This window comes from Leucopleurus acutus (genome assembly GCF_964270905.1).
Source record: "Leucopleurus acutus genome assembly, chromosome: 16".
NCBI classification, from domain to species: domain Eukaryota; kingdom Metazoa; phylum Chordata; class Mammalia; order Artiodactyla; family Delphinidae; genus Leucopleurus; species Leucopleurus acutus.
In genome coordinates, this window is record NC_139158.1 from 58,302,680 (window position 1) to 58,322,183 (window position 19,504).

The following is a 19,504-nucleotide window of genomic DNA, read 5'->3' on the forward strand; positions in this document are numbered from 1 at the left end:
ATCTATTGCAACATAAATCTATTAGGTTCTACATTTGATAGTGAGAATCTGGTAAGTGAAAGTGAATAGCAAGGGCACTACATTAATCAAATCCAGTTCCTGAGTTTAAGAAAGCGAGAGCTGGAAAATCAAGGGAAATCTGTACACAGTGTGATAACACCTCACTGTTCCTCACCAAACACAGTGGCAGATGGGCAACACTTTGGGTTAGAGTATCTACTTTTCTTTCCTTTCTTAAATTATAGTTGCTGTACAGAGTACGTACTTTTCTGATTCAAATGCTCCCTACTTAATGGGACTTCATAAGCCTTCAAGTGTTCCATTACTTATGCAGGAAAAATTGTGCATGTTTAAATAATGGAATCAGAAAAAAAGAAAACAAAACACAAGCCTGATTTGATAAAATAGGAAATCAAGATGAGAAAAATTGCCTCGCAGATTAACATTTTCCAAATTCAAATGCAATGATCATTTCTTAGACCATTGGATAATCTATCTTACGCTCTTTGATGGTAGCCTTACTGTTGTCCTAAGAGAAATATGCCACTTCTACAAGAGTCCCCATGTATTCTATTCTCTGGTGAACAGGGATTCTGCAGTCCTGCTTAGACCACTGACATAACATCTCCAGTCATAGGGACGTTACACCAGAGGGCTGAAAATCCATAAAATCCATATAAAGTGACAAGAGGTCAACATTTTATAGACTAGGGGAAAAAACAACATCTACATTTAAAAACGTAATGAATACTTATTTGTTACTCTTCTCCATGAGGTTAATATGGAAACAACTTAAGGAAAAATAAACAAGTAACAGTCAGAGATGCACAAGGTTACCACAGACTGAGCAGAGGAAATGCAACAAATATTGTACACTGTAAAAAGGACAAGAAACATAAGGTGAATGGCTCACCTCTTCTGTCCTTGGAGTCAGAATTACCTGTGTAATAAGTAAAAAAAATAGAAACATTCACTCAGATTAAAAACAAACATTATTATTCAATCTAATGTAAAACAAAATAAGCTCTAGGAATATGGATACTTTTCCCTTTGTATATGCTGGAGCTACAATGAGGCACCCTCCAACAACTGGGAAATAAGACTGCACAGATTCACTAAACTTTTATCGATGGTTTGTCCTTCTCCCTGAGTACAAAAACAATGCAGCGTCAACATTCATAAAAAATACAAGAATGCCAAGAGAAATATAAACACAATAGTACTTGAGGTCTTTATGTCTTTTTAAGCCATTAAAATGCAACAGGGCAAAATTTTAGTTAAAAATATAAAAGACCTTAAATGATAATAGATAATAAAATCTAAATGGCATAGACCAAACTCTGTATACTAACAGAGAAAACCTTTTCAAAGGCTTATGAAATATCCACAAGCCCCTATAAATTCCTCGTAGTAGAAATAGTACAGACAATATTCTTTTATCATGATGCAATAAAACTAGAAATTAACAAAGTAAGAAAACACTTGAAAATTAAAATCAAAACCGAACTGCAAAATGCCTAAACAAATAACAAATCACACTTGTGGCAGAATCTACTGACACTCCCCCAATATCAGTCTCTTCCTCTTCTTGCCTTTAGTACAGAACATCCCCCACTTTTAGCTGAGCACAAACCTGTCCATTTAGAGACTACATTTCTGAGACTCTAGGTGTAATCATATGAAGAATTCCAGTCAATGGGATGTGAACAAAACCAATGAGAGTAACTTCTGGGTCACACGCTTTGGAAAAGAAATTGTTTGCAACTATTTCCTCTGTTGCTCCTTCCCGGGGGCTGGAACCAGAACCCAGTGATGAGAGCCATCTCTTGACCAAGCAGATGAGGGCAACTGTCAGGATGCCAGAGGCACAAGAAAAAAGGAATTTGGTCTCTGATGAGGTAAAGCCCCCCTGTCTACTTCTGGAATGTGAAAGGGGAGAGAAAGACACATCTGTGTCTTAAGTGACTTAAGTGGTCAATGAATTTCAGTATATCTTTGTCAGAGTAGCTTAGACCACTCCCTAACTAATATAACTACCTACAGGAACACTTATAGGATACGCCTAAGGCTGTGCTTATAAAAAATTCATAGCATTAAATACATATTAATTAAGAATAAAAATAAGCAAATGAAGCATTCAATCCAGGAAGATAGAAAAAGCACAAAATAAATCTAAGAAAAGCAGAAAAAATAAGAATAAAAGAAATTAATGAAATAACTGAAAAATGACAGAACTAATAAATATACAATAGCAGGTTCTTTAGAAGAAAAAAGCAACAAACCATGAAACAGATAAATGGTTAGTCAACCTAAACAGGAAAAAGGACTTAAATATATAAAATAAGAAATAGTCACAGCTATGTAAGAAATTAACCCTAAGGGATGACTTTTCCTCAAATCTATTTGAATAATTTTGAAAATCTAAATGAAATGCAAAATTTTCTAGGTAAACTTCAATTCTTTCTATGAAGCAAAACAAAACACTGACAAACAAAACTTATCAAAAATAGCATACATACAAAGGAAACACATATACCAATCTCATTTAGAAATAACTTACAGGGACTTCCCTGGTGGTACAGTGGATAAGAATCCACCTGCCAATGCAGGGGACACGGGTTCGATCCCTGGTTCGGGAAGATCCTGCATGACGTGGAGCAACTAAGCCCGCGCGCCACAACTACTGAGCCTGCGCTCTATAGCCCACATGCCACAACTACTGAAGCTCGCACACCTAGAGCCTGTGCTCTGCATCAAGAGAAGCCGCCACGAGGAGAAGCCCGTGCACCGCAACGAAGAGGAGCCCCTGCTCTCCATAACTAGAGAAAGCCCAAGTACAGCAACAAAGACCCAACGCAGCCAAATATAAATTAAAAATTAAATCTTTAACAAAAAAAGAAACAACTCAGAAATATCAGTGAAAAAATTCGAAATAAAATAATATCAAATAAATTGCAACAGTTATTCAAGAAAAATATAAGACCAAGTGGAGCTATTTTTGCTGGAATGTAAATAGTTCAAAATTAGAAAATCAATTAATATGATTCACTGAAGCATATGATAAAAAAAAGAAAAAGACCCATACAGATCTTGCTCAATGATGCTCAGCTGGCAACTGGCAAAATTTAACACTGCTTCTTGACATAAATACTCTTTAAAACAGGAATGAGTCAATAAATCCTGAACACGATAAATATGTTTATCTCAATGCAAGAGTCAACACCATGTTTAATGAAAAACGACTGAGATCATCCTCCTTAGAATCAAGTACAAAACAAGGCTATCTACTTTTACTATTATTTCCTAACTTTGTTCTAGAGGTATTCACCAATTCATTTAAACAGAAGGTAAGAGATCTAAATATTTGGAAATTTAAAAAGACATATTTCAGGCTTCCTTGGTGGCACAGTGGTTGAGAGTCCGCCTGCCGATGCAGGGGACGTGGGTTCGTGCCCTGGTCCGGGAAGATTCCACATGCCGCGGAGCGGCTGGGCCTGTGAGCCATGGCCACTGACCCTGTGCATCCGGAGCCTGTGCTCCGCGGCGGGAGAGGCCACAACAGTGAGAGGCCCGTGTACCGCAAAAGAAAAAAAAAAAAATAATAATAATAATAATAAAAAGAGATATTTGCAGATGAGATGATTTGAAAACTTATGATAATTGAAGAAAATTATGTCAAACACAAAGGAAATTAATTAAGATGATCAGTATAAAATATATTGTATGTACAAAAATCAATGGCCTTATGTTGTACAGCTAAAACTAAAACAGTATTATATGTCAATTGTATCTCGATTTAAAAAAATAGGTTTCATAGCCCCAACAGCAACCAATTAGAAGATACCATATTCCACCTATACTAACAAAAAACAAAACAAAAAGAAAAACCTTTGAAATATGTAGAAATAAGCTGAACAAAGCACGTGCAACACGAGCGGTGAAAATTTTAAAACACTTCCAAGAAATACAAAATAAAAGACTTCAGCAAATGGAATATGCAGCATTCTTGGATAGGAAGAATTAAAAATATCAATTGTCCCTGTTAATCTATAAACTTAACATGATCTATAAAAACTTTTTTCCAGCTATACAAGTTGATTATAACACTTATGGAGAAAAACAATCAAGAAATGCTAGCAAAATTCTGAAAAATAAGATTAACAAGGGATAACTCATCTTATCAAACATTAAGTATTTTATAAAGTTACAGTCATTAAAACAGTGGGGGGACTTCCCTGGTGGCACAGTGGTTAAGAATCCACCTGCCAATGCAGGGGACATGGGTTCGATCCCTCGTCCAGGAAGATCCCCCCCATGCCACGGAGCAACTAAGCCCATGCGCCACAACTACTGAGCCTGCGCCCTAAAGCCCACGAGCCACAACTACTAAAGCCCGTGCGCCTACAGCCCATGCTCTGCAACAAGAGAAACCCCCACAATGAAAAGCCCTTGCAGCACAATGAAGAGTAGGCCCTGCTCACAGCAACTAAAGAAAGCCCGCACGCAGCAACGAAGACCCAATGCAGCCCAAAATAAATAAATAGATTAATTAATTGAAAAGAAAAACCAACCTTAACATTGGCTAATAGGGCAGACTGGATAAATACATCAAGGTAAAGCCATACAATGAGACAGCCCCTTACTATAATATAGAAAAAGTATGATAGGCTAACTGAAAAAAGTAATGTGTAGAAATGTACACAGTACATTTATTATCTGTGTTATAAATGAAAGAAAAAAGGTATGTATGTGTGTGTGTGTGTATATATATATATATACACACACTTGCTATTTTAGAAAAGTGAAAAAAAAACTCAAAGCAAAGGTCAATAGAAAAGAAAAATTAAGATTAAAGAATTAATTCAGGATATGTCCAACATCCAAATAATAAGGATTTTAGACAAACAGAACAGAGAAAATGGAAGAGGGAAGAACATTTTTGAACAAATACAAGAAAAATTTCCAGAACTGAAGGACGAAAGCTCCAAAGCTCCTATTCCAAAATAATTAATGAAAGAAAAAGACACACATCAAGACCCATTACTATGAAATTTCAGGGCACCAATGATGAAGAGAAGATCTTTAAAGACACACAAACAATTAGGAATCAGGATAGCAGTAGAATTCTCCAAGCCTGGGAATTAGAAGTCAGTTAGGACAATGCTTTAAAAATTCCAGGGAAAAAAAATATGTCCTCAAATTCTATACACACCCCTAAAGATATTTTTAGACATGTAATTCCTCATGCAATTTACCTCCCATGGACCCCCTTCTCAGGAAGCTACTGGAGGATATGTTCTATCAAGTGATGGGGTAATCCATGAAAGAAGACAATATGGAAGCCAGGAAGCAGCAAAGGAAATTCCCAGAATGATAGAGAAGGGAAATCCCAGGCTGACACTTGAGTAGCAGCCCTAGTGATCAGAAAAAACCTAGGCTTCAATAAGACAATAACAATGGAGGACTCAGGAGGACGATCTCTAGGTAAAAAAGAAATAAACAGATTATCTAATAGGTCTGACTTTGTGGAAAACTAACCGTATTACAAACCTATGGAAAGTTTGGGAAGAAGCGGCTTCCAATAGCAAAAAAAAAAAGGTAATTATGAAATCCAGAAAAAAGTTGTACAAGAAAGAGAAAATAATCACATCACAGCTCAGCATGGAATAGTATTATATAGTCATAGTAATATAAAACATCAAATACTGATTTTACCAAAAGTTATGATGTAACAATTATGGGAGGATTGATAAAATGGTGGTGACACGGCAGATGTGGGGTTTCAGGCTGTAACACCTGATGTACCATAAAGTTTTCCTTCTACTGATCTTGAATAAGAGCCACCAGTGAAAGGCAGTCTCAGCCTCCTCTGAGACATGAAATGTTTTAACTGTATAGTAACTGGTTTCTCAGCTATGGCATAATTTGGACCTACAGCAGATTATAGAAAACTCGGTTCCCTAACAGCAGTGTGGAGAGACCACAGAAGTGAGAAATAGGTCTTACTTGCTACTTGACAGCCTTCAGATCTAAGGCAAATTATTTAACCTCTAAGGTCTTACGTCAAGCAACTACTAAAAAGAGATAATTACTCCTGGTCATCTCACAGAATTGTTAAATGAAAGACAGTACAGAAGAACATAGGCCGTGAAGACAGTCAGTGACAGTCTCACCTTTTCCATTTACTACTTCAGCTTGTATAAGTTATTTTGCTTTTCCTCTGTAAGCAATGGCCATAATTTACAGAAAGAAATAAATTTTTACACCATTACTCAGTATGTGTTTTGTTTTTTTGAAACAAAAGTTTTACAAAATAATATATGTAACATGAAAAGAATAAAAATGGAAGAGGACCATCCACACACACACAAATTTGTGGTGGCTCACTAAACTGATTTCAAGAATCGGTCATGACCTGTGCTTTGAAAAACACTGTAAAACTCCTTCACCTATAAAACATAAAATAGAACCTACTTAATAGGATCCATAGGATACTTCACAGGAATTACTTCTATAAAACTCATAGTACGATGCCTAACACTTAAAATTAGTGCTTACCATACGTAGGCCCCATTATAAATATTTTACCCATATTAACTTGTTTAATCCTAACAGCTCCTTTATGAAGTAAGTACTATCATCATCATTCATTCTTATATACTGATGAAGAAACTGAGGTAAAGTGGTTAAATAGACTTGCCTATTCTCACACAGCTAGTGTATGGCAGAGTTAGGATTCAAAATCAAGTAGTGTGGCTCAGCAGATTGTGCTCTTAACCGCAAATGCTGCATAACCTTTATAGTAGAACATATGGGATTAAAGCTGGCAGGTGCAGGGTCTGAGTTGTAAGGTCTAGCTAAAAGATGTCATCAGCAAATGAGATTCAATTCAGTAAATATACCCCCCAGGAGCCATATGTGATTCCATATGGGGCACTGACCTTCTAACAAGGAAAAAATATGAGCCAAGGGGATAAGACCAAAGAGTAACAGTGATTTTTGCTAGAAAAGGAATGACAATTATATAGCTGTCGGGGAACAATTATTTCCTTTACTACTCACAGAAGCCCTTAGAGGAACCCCCTCCAGTCCTCGGAAATTTGCCCTACCCCACCTGGTCTCAGATTTAGGTCTCTGATTCTATCTTCAAAGCCACTTCCACTTCAACCAGTGATTGATCCAAGAAGAGAAGTGGGCTGGGCTGAGGCCCTGAACAAACTGGCAGTGTAACTTAACTGTTTCCCTGAATTCTTCTTCCTAACTCTACTCCATGGCCTTCTACTCTTATCTAACTGTTATAGACACCCAGACCCCTTCTCCTTCCCATGGTCTCCATGGATTCCTTCCTTTTCAAGGCTAATACTATTACTCAGTTTCACTATCCTTTCATCTTCAGTCTCTCACATCATCAATTAGCTCTCCTCTTTCTCGTATATTTTCAATCTTCTTCTCTACCATTAAACATGATTAAGTCTCCCCAGTCTAACCAGGATCCCATGCAAAGCAGGATAACCTCCAGAATCTCTCTTCTTACCTCCTTTTTTTTTTTGGCCACACGGCACGCAGGATCTCAGTTCCCTGACCAGGGATTGAACCTGGGCCCCCTGCATTGGAAGTGCAGAGTCTTAACCACTGGACCACAGGGGAAGTCCCCTATCTTCTTTCCTCTTAACTATGTTAACCAGATATTCCTGAGAATCCCCTGTATCTAGGTTTCATTACTTTGTGCTTGGGCGATTTTACTTATTTCAAGAAATTTTATTGCTAGAAAACACAAACAAAAAAAATAAAAGGGTGAACAAACTCAAAGAGGAAAAGAAAGAACAAATAGAAACCACCTCTAGTACCTGAAGGAGGAAAGGTTTCTGGAGTGGTTGCTGCAGTGCTGGCATTTCCCTCCCAAGGTTCTGTTCTGGTATCTGTGAACTGGTTATCTGGAAGCCATGTTCCATTTGGTGAAACTGCAGTGACTACAGAATTGGTGCTTACTGTTCTTGTGGTCCCATTGTCAGAGTCTGAAGAATTGACAGTGGTTACATAGGTGGGTCCCAGAGTTAGGCTTGGGCTGGATGTTGGTGCCAAGGAAGGAGAAGTTACTGAAGAAGTAGGATTTGAAGTTTTGGTCTCTTCTTTAAGTGATTCTGCTGTAGATGCTTTAATAGATGTTGTAACGCCTACTGAAGGTGAAACTACAAACACAAAAAAAGCAAGAAAACATCACACAAAGAATTTGAGAGCTCAACAGGTATGAGGCACAAAGCAGCAAGCCCTTACTACACTCTCACCTTACTACACTCTCAAACACTTGGAGACCAATGAGCAGATACATACACACACACACACACACACACACACACACACACACACACACACACACTCACCCTCTTTTATTTTATTATCTTTAAAAAAAATTGAAGTATAATTGACTTACAATGTTCTGTCAATCTCTGCTGTATAGCAAAGTGACTCAGTTACACATATATATACATTCTTTTTTAATATTCTTTTCCATTATCGTTTGTTCCAGGAGATTGGATATAGTTCCCTGTGTTATATAGTATGACCCTGTTCTTTATCCATTCTAAATGTAATAGTTTGCATCTACCAACCCTAAACTCCCAGTCCCTCCCTCTCCCTCCCCCTCTCCCCCTTGGAACAACAAGTCTGTCCTCTATGTCTGTGACTCTATTTCTGTTTCGTAGATAGGTCCATTTGTGCCATATTTTAGATTCCACATATAAGTGGTATCATATGGGATCTTTCTTACTTCACTTAGTATGATAATCTCTAGTTGTATCCAAGTAGCTACAAATGGCATTATTTCGTTCCTTTTTTTTCCATTCTTTTTTATGGCTGAGTAGTAGTCCCTTGTATATATGTACCACATCTTTATCTGTTGATCGACATTTAGGTTGTTTCCATGTTTTGGCTATTGTGAACAGTGCGGCTATGAACATAGGGGTGCATGTATCTTTTTGAATTACAGTTTTCTCTGGGTATATGCCAAGCAGCACATACTCTTCTTTTAATGCTGAATCCTTCCCTCACTTCCAAAGGATTACTGTCTAATGGAGGGAGAAACGGGATTCTTTACTTAGTTCCTCAGAATCAATATATGAGTCTTAAATAGCAACCGTTTTCTTTTCTTTTTTTTAACTTTTCAGGAATGAATACATAATCTCTTTATTTAAAGCAGTATATGGTATATAGAACAATGCTGAGCATAGCATACACTATAACCCAGAGATGTGCAAAGACATTTTACTATCACTTTTAAGTACAACTTTAATATTTTTTCTTTCTTCAGTATCACCGAGGCCTTCAAATTTGGGTCATTAAACATAAAACCAAAATTCTATTCCTAATACCAGTCTTATCAAATGGCACTTTACCTATGGTAGTGTTGTTGGCACCAACATGTATCAGACCACTGCCAAGCAGAACAAGAAGGAACCAGGAATCCATGTTGACCTGGAAAATAGAGAGCCATTTTAGATAAGGTCCCATTATACTGTAACTATGTCCAAACTATTCACCAAAGGAGTATATTGGGCAAACTCTTTCTAGCTATTAAAGTGCACACACAGGACCAATGATCTTTTGGGAGTCTGGTAAGCACAATTCCCCAGGAATCCAGCTACTTAATTGAATCTTTACACAACTATAAGTAAGAGCAGTGGTTCTCCACCTTGGCTGTACTTTAGAATCACTCAAAGAACTTAACAACAACAACAACAAATCCCTGCGCCAGACTACATCTCTGGGGGTGAGAGGCAGGTAGCAATCCGTTTAAAAGCTTCCCAGTTAATTGCTATGTGCAGCTTTAGTGTCTTCAGAATGAGAAGTATGGAGAAGGTAGGTTGACTGCATGAATGTACTGCCCTCCAAAGCAGACGTTATACAGCTGTTCTCAACCTTTTATTTCACTTCAAACCATATCAGAGGGCTATGGCACATTCCCATTGGTAGTAGTGGCTCATTCATCCATTCAGATGTCTATGCCCTATACTAAGCTAGGTACTAGGGAAACAACTAGGGAGCAATACCCTCAGAGGTCCCATTTTCATGAGACTCACAGCCTAGAGGTAATTTAATATGGTAGTGACTCTCCAAGGGAATCAGCACATGCCTCTCCATGGGGCACATGACAATCTCTGAGGGAGCGTGAAGAAATGCAGGTGGTTTATGCACATCCCAGGAGTTTGCCTCTGGTACCAATAACCATGCCTAGCAGGGAATTGGGTTCAGCCAGTGGCCTTCCCAAGGTACAGCCATACAAGATTTGACCAGTTCCCCTCCTCCCCCCGATCATTATCCAAAATTGGGAAAGCATACAATTCCCTCCATAAGGGTTAGAAAACAGATTGGAAGGCTGATTATTATGTATGTATCCATGTCTATTTTTGATAAACCAATAGGACATGGTTTTAGGAAAAATAACAATGTATTTGCGGGGAGGGGGTTAGACCATCACCGCATTCCATATATCAAAATAAGATCCAGATGGGCTGAAAAATTAAATGCTTACAAACACATTTTAAGAGGGAATAAATGCAAATGTGAGTGCAGAGTGAGGAAGGATTTTCTAAACATAAATGCATTGTAAGAAATCACAAAGGAATAAATCACAAAGGTAAAAATGGAATATCTGACAATAGAAAAAAATAAAAGCTACAAAATATAAAAGAAATCAATCATAAACAATGTTCATGGATAGGAGGACTCAATATTGTCAAGACGTCAGTTCTTCCCAACTTGGTTTACAGATTCAGTGCAATCTCAATCAAAATCCTACCAAGCTATTTTGTGGATATCAAGAACTGGTTAAGTTTATATAGAGATGCAAAAGACTGAGAATAGGTAGCTCAATACTGAAGCAAAGTTGGAGGATTACTGTAAAAGCAAATAGTAATATAAAAAAGCAAATAGTAATCAAGGCAGTGTGGTATTGGTGAAAGAACAGACAAATAGACCAATGGAACATGAGAGAGAACCCAGATACAGACCCACATAAATATAGTCAATGGATCTTTTACAAAGGAGCAAAGGCAATACAATGGAGCAAAGATAGTCTTTTCAAACAATGGTGCTGGAATAGCCCAGCATACATATACAAAAAAAAGAAAGAAAAAAAATCTAGACACAGACCTTATACCCTTCACAAAAATTAACTCAAAATGAATCACAGACCTAGATGTAAATGCAAAAGACTCCTGGAAGATAACATAGGAGAAAATCTACATGACCTTGGGTTTAGCAATGACTTTTAAGATACAACACCAAAGGCAGAGCCATAAAAAAATAATAAGCTGTACTTCATCAAAATTAAAAACTTCTGCTCTACAAAAGACAATGTCAAGAGAATGAGAAGACAAGCCACAGACTGCGAGAAAATATTTGCCAAACACACATCAGGTAAAGGACTGCTATCCAAAATCAAGAACTCTTAAAACTCAACAATAAAAAAACTATCAACCCAATTAAAAAATAGACCTGAACAGACACCTCACCAAAGAAGATACACAAATGGCAAAAAAGCATATGAAAAGATGTTCAGTAACATATGTCATTAGGGAATTGCAAATTAAAACAATGAGATACCACTACACACCTATCAGAATGCCCAAAATCCAAAACACTGACAACATCAAATCCCGGTGCTTCTGCAGAGCAGCATAAACTCTCATTCATTGTGGGAATTCAAAATGGTGTAGCCACTTTGGAAGGCAGTTTGGTGGTTTCTTACAAAACTAAACATATTCTTACCATATGACACAAGCAATTGTGCTCCTTGGTACTCAAAACAGAACTCAAACTACTGATGGTAATACCAATTAGCCTATAATAACAAACTCCTTTCCAGAAAGATTATACAAGAATCTTAAAGGTGCCCACATTGTTTTCTGACCCATTTCCAAGGTTCTATTCTTGAGTATATGTAAATAATCTGAAACTCAGATTAAAATGATATGGAGCTATTCATTAAGTGGAAAAATACAAACAATCCAAATACCCAAAAATAGGGAAAATAGGGAAAAGTCAGTAGTATTACGCTGCTCTTCAAGACAATAATTGTTGCTACTCGATATGCTATATTCGAAGAATTTAAGAAAATGGAACAAGCCCCTCATTTTTAAGCTTAAAAAACCCCGTCAGGGCTTCCCTGGTGGCGCAGTGGTTGAGAGTCCGCCTGCCGATGCAGGGGACACGGGTTCGTGCCCCGGTCCGGGAAGATCCCACATGCCGCGGAGCGGCTGGCCCGTGAGCCATGGCCGCTGAGCCTGCGCGTCCGGAGCCTGTGCTCCGCAACGGGAGAGGCCACAACGGTGAGAGGCCCGCGTACTGCAAAAAAAAAAAAAAAAAAAAAAAAAAACCCCGTCAGATCAAAACTGAATATAGGGACTTCCCTGGTGGTGCAGTGGTTAAGACTCCATGCTCCGAATGCAGGAGGCCTAGGTTTGATCCCTGGTCAGGGAACTAGATCTCACATGCATGCTGCAACTGAGTTCACACACCACAATTAAGGAGCCTGAGAGCTGCAACTAAGGAGCCTGAGAGCAGCAACTAAGGAGCCTGAGAGCAGCAACTAAGGAGCCTGAGAGCTGCAACTAAGACCTGGCACAACCAAATAAATAATAATAAAATAAGTAAATAAATACTAAAAAAACTCTGAATATACCATTTGATCTCAACTAAATTTATGTATGTATATGAATGTATATGCATGAAAGTAAGCCTGGAAGGAAAAATCTATAAACATTTTAGCACAGCATTTTTGATTTTTATTTTCTTTATATTGTATTTTATTTCCAAGATTTTTCAAATAAGGAGCATGATATTTTTATAAATAAAAATAATCAATAAAAGTAAGTTAAAAAGAAAATAGATTTCACTACAAAGCATGAATATAAGAAGCAAAACTAAAGGAAGGAAACTGCAGAGGAAAGTGAAGTGAAAGAATTCAAGGAAAAGAACAAATGCATACTGGATGGCAAGTTGGAGAGGATTTGTATGCATAAACTAGGGAGTGAGAGGCATGTCAGAATTTAAGAAGAGCCATGTCAGTAACAAGGTAGATCCATGGACCACAACCAGGAAAACCATCGTAAAGGCCTCATTCTTCCCAGAGGATATAAAGACCCTCAGGTAAATTCCTGTGAGTTCTGACACCCTGACTAAACTGCAACCACACCTATGCTTAACTTTCCCTCCTCCAGTCTCCAAGTCTTTCATTCCAAGTATTCCAAAGCTGCAAAGTCAGGAAGTACAGTTGAGGTTTCCTCAGTCCTCTAGGATGCCATATACAAACCATTTTTCCTGGAGTCTGCTCTAATACGCCCTGTTCTTGAGGGCTTTTTTGCCTTATGATTTCCTGGCACTCACTTGTCACTGAAGACACTGCATTGTGGCTCACAGTTTTCTTCCCATTCCAAAGTCCTGATATTCTCCTGGAAGATTTTGTTTCAACATCTTTACAGATGACAGCCACAATTCACATCCAGACAAGTCTCTGAGTTCCCTGACTTCCTCACCTCCAATGACCTTATACCTCCACTCCACTGGGGCTTGTCATGACAATGGCTGCACTCTAGATTTTTTTTTTTTTTTTTTTGCAGTATGAGGGCCTCTCACTGCTGTGGCCTCTCCCGTTGCAGAGCACAGGCTCCAGACGCGCAGGCTCAGCAGCCATGGCTCACGGGCCCAGCCGCTCCGTGGCATGTGGGATCCTCCCAGACCGGGGCACGAACCCATGTCCCCTGCATCGGCAGGTGGACTCTCAACCACTGCGCCACCAGGGAAGCCCTGCACTCTAGATTTTGTCAGCACCAGGAAAAGCTCTCATACTGAATCTTACTTTCCCACTCTCCAACCATACTCCCTTACCCTTGCAGTTCACACTCTTGTCTACTATACCTGCACTTTGACCTCACCCAGGATTTCAGTCCCTTGAACCTCTAATTTTCTTTCCAATATCTCTGTTCTGTCTTATTTCCTTCTCTACTCAACCAAGAAAACTTGGTGTTAGCTCAATCACTACCTTGCTAATATCCTAAATTCTTTTGCTACGTTGTTCTTCTATTACACCTACATGGGGGAAATATTCCCCAACCCTGAACTAATCCAACTGTCAGCCCTACACCTGGACTGCCAAATGTTCCTTAAGAAAATCAAACAACCCATAGGTTAAGATCACTGTTTCTGCCTCAGTGGAACTCTGAACACTTTCTGCAATCTTTCTATATTTCCCTACTCAGCTCTCTCTCTAATGCTCCAGTGATTTCAAAGAACCTCCTCTCCTCTCCAACCATCTCCTCTCACATCCTTGGCTGTTGGCCTTGCCTTCACTTCAGAGATAAGAGAAACCACTAGACTGGGATACCCTTACCTACCAATCACCTTATTTACAAATTTCTTCCTTCTCTGCAATTCCTCCCAAGAATCTCAGTCCCTTAGGAACCTTGTCCTGTAGATCCTCTAACACCATCTCCTAGGTTTAACGCCCTTTCATAACAGCATTTAAACACAATTAAGAATTTCTCAAAGAAAAGAACTCCTTTTAATCTATATCAATCCTCCAGCTAGCATTCTCTCTACTCCACTTCACAGCCAAATTTCTAGAAAGAGTTGTCTCCATGGCAATCTGGCTTCTTTTTCCACCATTCCACTAAAACAGCTACCTCCATATTTTAAAGAATGAGCTCTTTAAAAATATTTCCAACTCATTCACAAAGGTCTATTTTCCTCAATATATAAAGGACTCCTACAGATTAAGAGATGGCAAAAGAGACGAAACAGACAATTCACAGAAAACTGAACAGTTCTCTTAATAAGAAAAAATGCTTAAACTCACTCATGATCAAAGAAAGCCAAATTAAAGCCATACTGTGATATCATTTTTCACATGTCAGATAGGCAAATATAAAAAAACTTTAACAACACTGCGTTGGGGCAAGGGTTTGTGTAAACAAGTACTCTCATATGATCTGTAAATATTTATCAGAATTACAAAAGCACAAACACTTTGACACAATTCTACTTGAGAATTTTACAGATATACCCATACTTTTAAAGTGACCAATATACACGTTATTCAATGAAACATAGTCTGCAATAGAAAGAGACTGAAAATAACCTAAATGTTTATCAGTGGGAGAGGGAGACGTGTTTAAATAAATTATGGTATATTCATAAAATGGAATACTATGCAGCTGTTAAACAAAATGAGGCTCTTTGGAGATCATTTTATTTCAGCACACAAGCCTTTTTTAAAAATTTTGAACCATCTTAAAAATAACTTTTGCGGGACTTCCCTGGTGGCGCAGTGGTTAAGAATCCGCCTGCCAGTGCAGGGGACATGGGTTCCATCCCTGGTCCGGGAAGATCCCACGTGCCGCAGAGCAACTAAGCCCGTGTGTCACAACTACGGAGCCTGCACTCTAGAGCCTGCGAGCCACAACTACCGAGCCCACGTGCCACAACTACTGAAGCCCGTGCACCTAGAGAGCCCGTGCTCCGCAACAAGAGAAGCTACTGAAATGAGAAGCCCACACACTGCAACAAAGAGTAGCCCCCGCTCTCCGCAACTAGAGAAAGCCCGCGTGCAGCAATGAAGACCCCACACAGCCAAAAAAACAATAATAATAACTTTTGCAAAAAACTCAAAATTCATGAGAGGAGGGACTTCCCTAGTGGTCTGGTGGTTAAGAATCCGCCTTCCAATGCAGGGGACGTGGGTTCCATTCCTGGTTGGGGAACTAAGATCCCACATGACGTGGGGTAACTAAGCCCATGCGCTCCAACTACTAAGCCCGTGCACCACGACTAGAGAGCCCATGTGCCACAACTACAGAGCCCACGTGCTCTGTATCCTGCATGCCACAACTAGAGAGCCTGCGCACTGCAACTAGAGAGAACCTGTGCACCGCAACAAAGAGCCTGCATGACTCAACGAAAGATCCTGCATGCTGCAACTAAGACCCAATGCAGCCATAAATAAATAAGTAAATAAATATATTTTTAAAAATTCACAAGAGGAAAAGCCCACTGGTATTTCTTTCTCCTTCGCCCATCCCCCTTTCTCTTCCTCTCTTCCCCACCCTTCTCTGTGTGTGTCTGTCTCTCTCTCTCTCTCTCTCTCACACACACACACACACACACACACACACACACGACTTCTTTGTTGTTAAATCCCTCAACCTCTCTGTCACATCTGATTTATTGACATCCCATACTCTCCCAAATTTATCTCTTCCCCATACCTCTCTCTGAATTGAGGATTTTGAAAGCTGGTTCTATGACGAAGGCCTAGTCTTGACACAGATGAACAGGTAAATAGTTTGAATCTGAGGGAAATATGCACTATCAAAAGTCAGAAGGAAACCAGCCCTCCCTTTCAGCTATAGTCTGCATGATGCCAGGAAGCCTGTGCACAAATTCTAATAGTAGGAATGGTTCTGCCTTGTCACAGGATGATTTTTAGATGAGCTATTTGTGATACTTTTATTTTATTTTAAAAATTAGTTTGTCTGACAACTTCTTTTAAAACTAAATATACACCTAACTTTATGACCCAATAATTCCATTTCTACATATTTACACAAGAGAAATAAGAACATATGTCCAAGAAAAGACTAGTACAAGAATGTTCATAACAAAAAGCTGAAAATAATCCAAGTAACTATCGCTAACAGAATATATAAACAGAAAGTGGTTTTTTTCTTACAATGGAATATTACTCAGTAATAAAAAGGAAAGAACTACTGATATACACAAAAACATGGATGAATCTAAAAAACATCATGCTGAGTGAAAAAAGCCTTACATAACATATGACTCCATACAGATGAAGTTCTAGAAAAAGCAAAACTAATCTGTGGTGGAAAAATCAGAACAATGGTTGCCTGGGAAAGAGATGGAGGATTTACTGAAAAGGAACATGAGGGTACTTCCTGGACAACAGTAATATTCTATATCTTGACAAGGAAATGGGTTGTGTGGGTGTATGAATTTTTCAGAACTCACTGAATGATAACTTAAGATTTGTGCATTTCACTGTACATAAATTTTTTCTCTAAAAAGATTCCACCCATAAACACATGTTGTAAATGATATGTATGCTTAAATAACTGGGAAGAAGTATACTGATATACACAACTTACTTTGAAATACATAAAAACAATATGGATTGATGAATACAGGGGATGGATAGACAGATACAGTAGAGTAAAATGTTAATTGTAGAATTTCGCTGGGTGGATATAAAATTCTCTCAACTCTTCTCTACATTTGAAATGTTTAGAATAAAAGGCTGATTACAAAAATCAGTTCTGAGAGAACTGGTATTTTCATGGTATTGCATTGCATAATCTTGGGACATAGTATTTTGCCCATTTAATCAAGTTTTTAGTATTTTGCCCATTTATTCAAGTTTTTATGTTCAAAGTGTTACTGTATTTTTTGTCCTATTCATTTCTTCCTGGTTTTTTTATATTATGTTACCATTATGAATGGAATCTTTGTTTTTTAAAATTTCAGCTTCACTAAGGTAAAACTGACATATAAAATTATAAGATATTTAAAGTGTACATTGTGGTGATACTATATACATATACATTGTGAAAGAATTTCCCCCATCTAGTTAATTAATACATTCATCACCTCACCTGTTTATCTTTTTTGGGGGCAGAGAAAATTTAAGTTCTAATCTCTCAGCAAATTTCAATTATACAATAGAGTGTTGTCAAATATAGTTACCATCTTTTATGTTAGATCCTTAGACCTTATTCATCTTCTAACTGAAATGAGTGGAATCTTTTAATGTTATTTATTAATAGATTACTTTTCTTATATAGGAAAGACATTGGTCCTCCTCCCCTTCACTGAAATTATAAGCTATTAAAATAAATAAATAAAGCATGCTCATTACAAGACATACAAACAGGGAATTCCCTGGTGGTCTAGTGGTTAGGACTCAGTGCTTTCACTGCCGGGGCCCGGGTTCAGTCCCTGGTCAGGGAACTAAGATCCTGCAAGCTAGGCATGGCACAGCCAAACAACAACAACAAAAGACATACAAACGGAACCGATGGATATAAAGAAAAATCTAAGTCTCATTCACCTCCTGCCTGTCCCATTTCCCAAAAGTGATCACTAAACACTTTCTTTCATATACTTTAGAGATTTCCTATACTATAAAATTATATACCTACACATAAAAAATAAATAAATAAACAGGATAGTAGATCTGCTGTCTACAGCTTGCATTTTTACTTAAATAATAAATCCTGGACATCTTCCACATCAATACTTTCCAGCTACTTTTCTTTTCAGTAGCTGCATAGTGCTTTATCATATGGATATACCACAATCATTTTAACCAGTCTTTCTGTTTGCTTTTGTTAGGTAGGAGTTAACTGTATATGATTTCCTCCTCTATCTTACACATTTTTAATATTAATTAATTAATTAATTATTTTTTGGCTGCGTTGGGTCTTCATCGCTGCGTGCAGGCTTTCTCTTGTTGCGGTGAGTGGGGGCTACTCTTTGTTGCGGTGCGCGGGCTTCTCATTGTGGTGGTTTCTCTTTGTTGTGGAGCACGGCCTCTAGGCACGCGGGCTTCAGTAGTTCTGGCTCGCGCAGGCTTGGTAGTTGTGGTGCACGGGCTTAGTTGCTCCGCGACATGTGGGATCTTCCCAGACCAGGGCTTGAACCTGTGTCTCCTGCACTGGCAGGCGGATTATTAACCACTGCGCCACCAGGAGGTCCTTACACGTTATTTTTGATTGGGCAACAGTGGCCTGAGTAAAGACTGAATTATATACTCCAGGAAAGCCAAATAATGGAAGAAACTCAAGCTTATACATTTTTCATTTTTTTCAAACACCCTTGTGAATAATAAGCCTTTGGTTATGTAAGTATAGAATAAATGAGCAGGGAGGCTTTGGGAGATGAGTCATGAAGGTCTGGGCAGTTCCCTAATTTATTGGACACAATGGCATACACACTGTATCCTTTCTCCTACCCCACCACACCCAGACAAAAGGCTAATATACAGTTCTTTTTTCATTACAAAAACATTTCTTACTTAAAAAAATTTGTTTCCACTGCACATACATTAGGGAGATAAACCAGGAAAGTTTAACATTCAAATAACAAAGGAAAACCAAGATGCCATGAGCGATACTTAAAAGCCTTAGGACAAACAACAAAGCAAGTTCTGAAAAATTATAGCTATTGTTTTCCTGATATTTTAGTGTCTAAGAACATTTCCTAAATGTTCTTAAAATTCAAATTCAGCATAGCAGATCTGAGACGTTCCCCAGGAAATCATGTGGAGGCTGAATTCTGCAGTGGGGACATGGATGGTGGGCATTGTTCATTGGCTGTTAAATCACTCACACTTGCCCTCCCATCTCAAATCCCAGTCTGCACTGAGCACTTGGTATGCTTCCTCTCACTTAATCCTTCACAATCCTATGATGCTGATATTGGTGTTATTACAACT

The 19,504-nt window shown here is 38.4% G+C and overlaps 1 protein-coding gene across 2 annotated transcripts in view; it reads right to left on the bottom strand.

Annotated features, from left to right (window-relative positions):
• PTPRA (protein tyrosine phosphatase receptor type A) overlaps positions 1-19,504 on the bottom strand; it is a 184,361-nt gene that overhangs the window by 62,121 nt on the left and 102,736 nt on the right. Inside the window, exons 2-4 of one of the 2 annotated variants that reach the window (XM_082858009.1) lie at positions 9,393-9,471; positions 7,848-8,189; positions 914-940 (exon numbers count right to left, since the gene is read on the bottom strand). In XM_082858009.1, coding sequence (XP_082714135.1) covers positions 914-940; positions 7,848-8,189; positions 9,393-9,465 — 442 coding nt within the window. In that variant the 5' untranslated portion in view covers positions 9,466-9,471. The remainder of the gene's footprint in view (positions 1-913; positions 941-7,847; positions 8,190-9,392; positions 9,472-19,504) is intronic. The other variant, XM_082858010.1, reaches the window with a different exon arrangement.